We start from the raw sequence: 9,308 nt of genomic DNA on the forward strand, positions 1-9,308 counted from the left end.
TTTTTTTTTTTTCTGATGTCTGTGCAGCAATCTGTTGTGCTGTGGGCATTATCTGAATTTAGGAAACAAACTCTGTGGAATATTGAAGTCTGTGCAGTGTGGGTGTAATTCTCCAAAGGCATGTGGCATCATGTTTTGCCTAGCAGATGAATTAGACACCACAAATGTGCCAGCAGCACTAAGCCTTGGAAGTAAGCATAGCATTTTAGAAAAACATCTCCTCTGAGTAGCTCGTAGTAACATCTTGAAGGAGGATGGTGAGGTTAATTAAGGAGTTAAAAACCTTTTAGTAGGAGGGACACAAAATGGAGCTCTGCCTTATCTGTAATACGGGTCAGAAGTTTAAACGCAGTCAATTTAACACCTACTGTGTAGTGAGAGGTTTAGTCCCGTCAGTGTGCCGCAAATAGTGTCTCAGCAGCAGTCCTTTCTTAGGACCAGTTGCATGGTTTTTATGCTGATAGTGGCCATTGGACCTAAATCCTTTCTGTCTGTGTGGAAGTTGCTCTGATATCCTTCCACAGCTGCAAGAATATAGCCTTCCTGGAGACTTTCAAGCTGTGAGTTCACTTTGGAATGAAACATGTTTGAACAAAATTTGACTGAATGCATTTCCATATGCAATAAAGTAATGGCACTTCAGTTCATACAAACACATGGCAGCCTGCCTCCTCACTGAAGGAGAGTGTGGTAACACGTGGAAAAAAATGTTGTCGGGTTCTTCAGTAGGTTGCACTTGGTTAATCTGAATGGGAGTGGATGTCAGTGAGGATAACGTGGAATCCTGATGCATGGATACGTGTCTACATTGAACAGTCCAAAACATGACCTTTGCCTGTGCCAGAAACGGCAATGAAATTATTTTGCTCTTTGATGCATTTGAAGTCTTTTGTGTGTTCATCTTGAATACTCTAGGGCAGCAAAAATATATTAAATCCCCCACTCAATTCTCTCTTTCAGGCAGAATAAATGTGTTCAATTCACATGCACGCTTTACCCTATACCTCCTTCAGTTGCTTTAATAGCACAATAGCACACAAAGAAGATTTCTAGTGGTTTATAGATTTCTGTAGAAAGCAGTTAAAGTAAAAACAAAACCATAAGACAAACCACAACCTGTTTTTGTAATCCGTTCCACTGTTTTCCAGATGCTTTTGTTCCGGGGGTGAAATACAACTTCCACATCTATGGCTCTGTTGCTAATAGAGCCTCCTTACTGGAGAAGAAGACTGGTTATCTCAGGGAGCTACGTAAGTTGGCAACATATTTAGGGTTTGTGTATTTGATAAATTCATCTGCCACAAACAAGCATTCCACAGCTGCAACTAGCTAAAAATCTATTTGCTGTGTTGTTTCTGTATCATCAGTGAAGCATTTAAAAGTTGTACAACAACATACAACCTGCACAGCCCTGCACTGAGGGTGTTTGACTAGTACAGTGACTGAGTCTTGAATAGCTAAACAAAGTTGTGATAAGCAGTCACTGCTTTGTGTATAATGCAGACTGCGTGAACGCTGTGTGAAGCTGACAGTTTTTGTGGTGTGCTTTGGCTTTGTTCAGCTTTTACATACAAGTACGATAGGAACACCACATGGGAATTTAGACGTTTTTCAAGTGAGAAGATAAACATTCTTGAAGAATAATGGCAAGTTTAACTTGAGTTTCCTTTCTTCCAGCTCCTCTGTTTGACCCTATTGTGGAAAAAGTTGAACTGACTTTCAATGCAGTGACACTGTCTTGGGATTCTTATCCCACAAATGAGTCACAGTCTGGTTTTGTAAGAGGCTACCATGTTTATGTGTCACCTACACAAGGGAACTGCAGTTTGAAAGGATCCAAAAAACATGTTCTTCCAGGTAACTGAGCTCCGGAATTAGGAAGCTGTGTTGATAAAGGGGAAAGACTTTGTAGCTGTTGCTGATACTGCAGCCACTTAGAAAGTTCACATTAGGCAGGCAAATTGGCTCATTAGGCAATATATAGGTTTCAACACCTGCTGCTTTTGATTCCTCTCTAATGCTTGAGGTGCTAATGGGCAGAAGTGGGTTGTGACTTTATGCAGATTTATAGCCCTGTTTGTGGCTCTTTTTAGCTCCAGTGTGAGCTCCAGGACGGATTCTTGCAGTACTGTAGGAGGAGCCAAGTTTCTGCCTTTTATGATCTGAGTTCTGGACAAAGTTTGAAAACATCTGTTTGTGGTCTACTTGGATGAGAGTCATAGGAAGCACGTTAATTTTATTAGAATTCGATGTATTTTGGAAACCAATGAGATACAATTTATTTCCTTCAGAATTGGAGCAATGTGTAAATTCTCCATTTAAATTATTTTATAGTGAAGGTATTTGTGGCTGTGCTCTGTAGTGGAGTTCCTTCAGCAGAACTGAGCTGTGGGGTGGCACAAAGCCACGTTTAAACTTTTATATCTGATCTTCTTGCTCCACGCTCCAAACTGCGCCAGATTACTTTGCTCCATTATAGTTTTCAGATGATTCCAACACGTTCAAGGATTTATTTTTTTTTTCCTCACCTCTTCTTCCAGTGGGCCATGCCCTGTGTCAGTTCCTTCTGCTGATTAGGCTAGTACCAGGCTGAAAAGCTTAGTTTGAACTGAAGGAGGCTTATGTAGGAGTTCCTGTCAGAACTAAACTAACCATATGTTGCGACCCAGCACATAGAACCACCCTGGGTGGGACAAGTGGGGTTTGCGGAGGTTCTATATATATATTCCCTTGGGGCAAACTAAGGTGAAACGGCACCAAAGAATTGAGTACTGGCTTATAACTTTAATGCATATAATTGTTTAGGGAAAAAGGGAAAATGTGGGGTATACAACAGAATCAAGGGAAAAGGAAAATTTCTTGGTAAAGACAATCCAGGAATATTTTACCATCCACTAATAACACTAAATCTTGTTAGCAATGGGGTAAGAATAGCATAACTACCAATATTACTAGGGTTAGTAATAAGCACCACTAAAAATAAGCAATCTACATGAAAACCTACTAAACAAGCCCCCCAAAGGAGCTGGCATTAAACTTAACAGAAATATAAAAGAAAACAAATTACTTGGTAAAGACAATTCATGACAACACTACCGACTGCCAACAACACCAAATCTTACAGCAATGTGATAACGACAGCATGACTTCCAACAATACTAAGAAACCCCACAGCCACTCAAAAAACTTGCAATCACTTAACCCGCAACTGCTCACAACACTTGCAATCACCTTTCAGTACTAAAATAGACAACCTACAGAAAACCTGCTAAACAAACCCCAAAAGAAGCTGGCATAAAACTTCTAAGGTGTTGCCATATGTGCCAGAGAGAGAGAGATCAAGATCTTGAAGAGAAAAAGAAAGGAAAAGGAGAGAAGAGAGAGAAAAGTTTTCACCACTCTTTGGATCCTTGGAGATGAGCATCGACATCTGTGTGGGGGGAGGGGGGAGGGAGGCTGCTTGATCAGTCTGTCAGCATCTCAGGAGTCCTCAGGTGGTGGGCACCAGCCCATTCCCTCTGTTTATTCACCTTTTATAGACTGAGGCAGGGCCTTACTCAGCAAGGGTTTGTTACTTCGTTGCAAGAGCAAGACTGAGTCCATTGTTAGACTCAGCCGGGGTTTGCTAGTCCATTGTTAGTGAGGGGAGTAAGGCCCTCGGTATATTCTTCGTTATCTTCTTATCTACAACTGGAAATGCTTTGAGACATCATAAGGCTTCGCCTTATCAGAGCCTTGAGGATTGAGTTCATTGTTAGTAAGGGGAGTAAGGCCTTCGGTGCATTCCTTGCCATCTCCTTATCTACAACTGGAATGTTTCGAGACACCAGGAGTCGGAGCCTGGACAGTCAATTTGCAGTTTCTGCAAAACTGCATGAATAGTCCTTTACACCATAGAAGTACCGTAATTCTGCAGGTAATCCTAGTTAGACTTCAAAATGTTTAAATAGAAGATTTTCTGCTTCTCAGTTTGTCTGAGCTAGCAGACAAGGGGTGTGACTGGGAAGAGAAATAAGCTAACCGTTTTCTCCCTGGGGCCTGGGAGTTGCACAATAGAGAGGCAAAAGAGGTTTTCCAGAGAAAGATTTCTTGCTTTTGATTATCTTCAGACAAGTTGATGTCTGAAGACAAGTTGATCTGTCAAATAGGAAATGTCAGAACTGAATGCATTCTGTTAAGAAGTTCTAGTAAAAGGAAATTAAAATACCCAGTTGCAGCTTTTGACAGAAAGTTACTAGGTGATCTGCCAGAGGATAGGCAATGCTGTGGACAGTCCAGTTAGTTAGCAGGGATGTGAGTTCAGCCCAGTGACAATGAGTCAGGATACATCATCCTTCTAAGAAGAATGTGCAAATTCCAAAGAAGGTGGGTTGCAAGTGTTCTGTTATTTAAGTGATCTAGCAGTCTCAGTTAAGCTGATTTGTAACACTCTGGGAAACCTTATTGCAACCTTTCAGTACTTAAAGGGTGCTTATATGAAAGAGTGAAAGAGACTTTTTACCATGTCCTGTAGAGATAGGACAGAGGTAACAGATTTAAACTAAAAGAGGGCAGATTTAGATTCCATACAAGGAAGAAATTCTTTACTGTGAGGGTGGTGAGGCACTGGAAGAGGTTTCCCAGAGAAGCTGTGGATGCCCCATCCCTGGAGGCATTCGAGGCCAGGCTGGATGAGGCTTTGAGCACCCTGGTCTAGTGGGAGGTGTCCCTGCCCATGGCAGGGGGGTTGGAACTTGATGATCTTTAAGGTCCTTTCCAACCTAAGCCATTCTATGATTCTGTCTTATCTGTTTCATTTTAGGTGACTCAGTGCTATGTAAATACACAATTGAAAACCCGGAAGAAAAAAGATACACTGTGAACCACCTATTGTCAAACACAAAATACAAACTAGTGGTTAAAGCATATACAGGAGGAGGAGAGACTCCCATTGGTAACTTTATATACATAGATACACCGTATAACTGTGAGTATTGGCTGTGGAAAATTTGTCTTCTAGCATAAGGATAGGATTATTTAAAAGGCTAGAATAATCTTCCTTTCTCAAGGGAAAATGTTTAATTCAGTGTAATATTGCGCTTAGGAAAGGATGTAACTGAGAAACAAAATGTGCATACCAACATAGCATTTTGATACTGTAAAGTAGCTGTGGTTTTTTTTAGAATGAAAGTAATTCTACATCCGTATTTAAGTCTTACATCTTTCTGGGAAATAGCTTAATATGTGCACATTTGCATGACTAGTGAGGCCTGTTTGCTAGTATGCATTGAAAAATTGCATTTGAATTTAACTAATTTTCTAATATGGGAAGAGCTATAGACTTGTGTGCAAACAGGTAATTTCTGTATGGACTCTTGAACTTCCTAGTGTTGATTATATTCTCATCAGTCTTTAAATCCATTGCCAAGTTAACTCCTTCATAAGTCAGTAAGAAAGGGTGTTGGCTTGAGCATTGTAGTTTGCTAACTGGGCAGATTTGAGCATCAAAGCTGAACAGGAAGCCAGTTGCCTGTAGTTCTGATGCCTTGAAAATACCACTCAGCAGTTGTCATTGTGTAATTCACCATCCAAATCAGAGATGCCTGGTTTTGAAAAATTTGTTGGGGTGGAGGTGAAGGGGGAGCGGTAGGAAAAGGTGAAGCATTGGCTTATGCAAGGAGACTCCATGTTTTAGGCTAACTGGCAGAGCAATGTCTAGACCTTCATGGCACCCTCACAGAGGCAGTTCTGCCTCTTACACCCCTGTTCCAGCTCCTATGCTCCAGCCTTCTCTTGTGCAGGCACAGAAATTTGTACAGCTATGAAGGGAACCGAAATGGGGGCTTAACAGAAGGATAAAGGGAGAATGTGATATGTGTCCATTCCCTGCTGGGGTGTGTGGAACACACAAACTTGCTGGCACAGGGCAAGAGGGAGACCGAGCACTAACTTGTGCTCCCCCTCAGCCTGCTTATTTTAGCTTCAACTGTTTGTGGAAAAGCATACTGCAAGGCTATGTCTTCCAACTAGAAAGAAATACTGAGATTCCTGTGTCAGCGTAAATCCTAGGAGAGGACGAACACTTGTGTAGTGTCTTGCTGTCATCCATCCATACTGGAGTTACAGATGTTCTGTCAACGTGTCATGGTAAAAATCTGTCATCATTGAGGATCTGAGGGAAAACCTAAACAAATAGTTAAGTGAGGTTATAATTGTCTTAAGTCTTGGGAATTTACCCTTAAGATGCCAACATGAGGGCAAATTAAAAGCAATCTGGTAATAGTTCAACTTTGGTAAAGGAAATCAAGGTCCAAAGACTTACATCTGTATCCCAGAGCTTGCCAAACTATTTTGCAACCATGGACCACACAGTTTTACTGCTGAGTTAGTGGCAGGTATCCCATGTGGGCTTGATGTTATTTTTGTCCCAGAAACTCAAGCTATATTAACAGGTGTGAACTTGAAAACAAATTTTAAAAGTATTTTTCTTCCACAGCAAACATGCTGTACCTTCTAGTCCTGCTAGTGATAGTTCCATCACTAGTAGCAGCTATATGCCACTGGAAAGTGAAGTGGTAAGTTACAATGGACTTCCCTGTAGCAGACAGAGAACGTAACTAGCGTAATTCACAAACCACAGCTGCAGCTTGTTGCTTCCAGCCTGTTGTAAGGCCTCGTTCATTTTTTCCTTTGGCTGTCCAACTGTGTGGATTTTATAAGTATTTGGCTTGTGGCATTTCTGAGACACTCTTCACCTGCTGCTGTTTCTGCACACATCTACACGTGGCTTCTGCTGGTAGAATATGCTTTGATGAGAGAACAAAAACAGCATTTGCTTTCCTGTCTGATTTCCAGGGTGAAGGAGTGTTGCTGTCCTGTAATACCCAGTCCTAACAAAAGCACAGTGCTGTCATTCAAAGAATTTAAGGTAAGATTACTGAAAAGTTAGTATTTATATTTTTTTTACATTATTTGATTAGGGAAGTTTCAGAAAAAAGTTTTTTTCTTGTGTTGACTACGTGTAAAAATGAGTGACACTCATTATACAGAAATTAATGTAATTTAATGTCATAATTTAGTGGAAAATTCTCATTTGGATATTCATGTGACTCTCCAGCGATAAGTTTATATTCTGAAGTCTGTTACTGCAAAAAGTGAAATCATAATTGGAGAAGAAATGGAATTCTTTGATACAGTAGGTGATTCTTCCAGTGTTACTGTTCAAAACCCATCACGGTCTGAACACAACAGACCAGAGGATACTGCACTGTGCTGTGAACCCACTTCTCCTGCCCCACACGCCCCTCTGCTGTAGGGTGTCAGAGTAGGGTGATGCAGTTACTGGCCCTTCGGAGGATGCAGGGGGTTCTGCCAGGCACTGCCCTCTCTGGCCAGGAAGAAAGGATTGGCAAAAGCCCTTCAGCTTCTCCTGTAGGCCCTTCGAACTGGGAGCTGCTGCAGGCAAGGGGGTTGCAAAAGGAGGAGCTTGTTTTCACCCTGGCACAGGTGGGGCTGCTGCCGTTTTTGCTGTTTTTCACTGAACACCAGCACCAGAGGGAGGGTTGTGTACAGCCTAACAGTCCCTGCTGCTGCCTTCCAGTTGCTAATGGCTCAGACTAAGAACTGCACACATCAGAAACCTGGCAAAAGACTTGAAAGTAGAAGGACGTGGTTCCTTCTTCAAATGTGGTCACACTGAACTTACTTTGAAAAGAAATCTCTAATACTCTGATAAAATCCACATAAAAGACAGCTTTCATTGGACATACGTATGTTTTCCTTCAAAGTCTGTGCATTTCTATGAAAAATATGAATTAAAAAAATTATAAGACATGATTAGAAGTGCTTGAAGTAACCACTACTTTTCCTTTACTCCAGGCTTTCTTTGAGTATTTGTTTTATGATTCTCTCGTAGATCGGTTCTGAGAAAGTATTGAAAATAAGTGACTGCATTCCTGACACGCTAGCACTCGACAATAAGGCCGAAGCCCAGAAGTTACAGCCGTGGAGCCAGTTGTCTTCAATGCCAACAGAAGAGAAGATTGATGGTCACAGTTCTTCCTGGGTTTACCCTAATAAAAATGAAGAGAAAGACTTTACACCCACACCTACACCTCAGACTCATACCTGGTTTGAAAATTTTGCTTATTCTTCTCATCTTGCAGCCGAATCTGATCCCTATGAAATACTGACGCCACTAGAAGCAAGCAAGCCAGAACTGTCAGTAGCGCTGTACCAGCCACACTACTACTTCGATCTTTTTAATGAAGGTGCTGCCTCAACACCCAGAGAAACAGCTGGCAGAAAGACCAGCCTGAGATATATTTCACAAACAGCTGTGCACTGCCTAGGGAGAAGGCTTTGATGTACTCTCTTCCATTGAGTCCATCCTGTGTTTGGGTCACACAATATAAATAAGAATTTCTAAAACCACAGGTTCTCCTTTTGATGAAGGCTTTCACAAGCCCAACTGCCCCACTTCTGTTAACACTGCAAAGCTCTTGCTTCAGGACTAGTTTAAAAATACTGACTTGTGCACAGGAATGATGCGTGCTACAGTTTCATCACAAGTTATGGACATTATATAGGATTTGTAGACTGTTGTGTGGCCTGTGTTATGCAGAAGGTTAGCTCACAGCAGCTTCTCACTGCCTGATGCAAAGAGCTGCTAACTGTATTTTACAGAGATTAAAAATTTATTCAGAAAGTAGAGGAGCAAGTTAAACAAGCAGGTAGGTGGTTGTGCTCAAGGAGTGTATTTCACATGCAGTATTGTGTGTGCACTTACTGCGTGCTCTGGCCAACCCTAGGCCAGGGATTAGTGTGCAGCTGTGCACGGAGCGCGACCCAGTTTGGGGGTCTGTCTCAGCCCTTAACATCGGGGCAGGGGGGAAGGTGAGCAGGTGGCTTCTGTTTTCTCACTCTCAAATGATGCAGGGAATCAATAGAGGATGGTTACCAGCGTTCAGTGTGGTACAGAACTGGAAGATTAGAAGGAATTTTGACTTGAGGAGTGCCACGCTGTGCACCAAGACCCTTTTACTTCACCTGGCTTCTAGCTACACACTGTGGGTGAAAGACTGCAGAAAACGATGGTCTATGGTATGGGCTCCTGTCAGTGGGCTGCTGCTCCCATTTCTGGTAACTGGGGCTCCTCACACTTCTGCCTTTGCTGCCTGGAAGAATGACCCTTTAAAATCCTAAACAAAATCCTCTTAACAAAACAAGGAAATGGGGGAAGTTAAGTGGGAAGGAGGGGTTTTTACAGCAGGACAGCTGTTCCCGCAGCCCTGTCTCTGCTTGTGCACATGACCTTAACCTCTTTTGGC

The 9,308-nt window shown here is 42.0% G+C and overlaps 1 protein-coding gene across 1 annotated transcript; it reads left to right on the forward strand.

Annotated features, from left to right (window-relative positions):
* Positions 1-1,148: 1,148 nt before the first annotated feature.
* LOC104469626 (oncostatin-M-specific receptor subunit beta-like) lies at positions 1,149-8,344 on the forward strand (the record flags this gene model as incomplete). Its single annotated transcript, XM_010084202.1, has 6 exons — positions 1,149-1,250; positions 1,678-1,857; positions 4,802-4,966; positions 6,476-6,554; positions 6,835-6,907; positions 7,895-8,344. Coding segments are annotated over 6 exons (1,049 nt in total), but the record flags the coding sequence as incomplete, so codon positions are not given.
* Between the last annotated feature and the right edge of the window lie 964 nt (positions 8,345-9,308).

This window comes from Pterocles gutturalis, unplaced genomic scaffold, assembly GCF_000699245.1.
Source record: "Pterocles gutturalis isolate BGI_N339 unplaced genomic scaffold, ASM69924v1 scaffold33400, whole genome shotgun sequence".
Lineage (NCBI taxonomy): Eukaryota > Metazoa > Chordata > Aves > Pterocliformes > Pteroclidae > Pterocles > Pterocles gutturalis.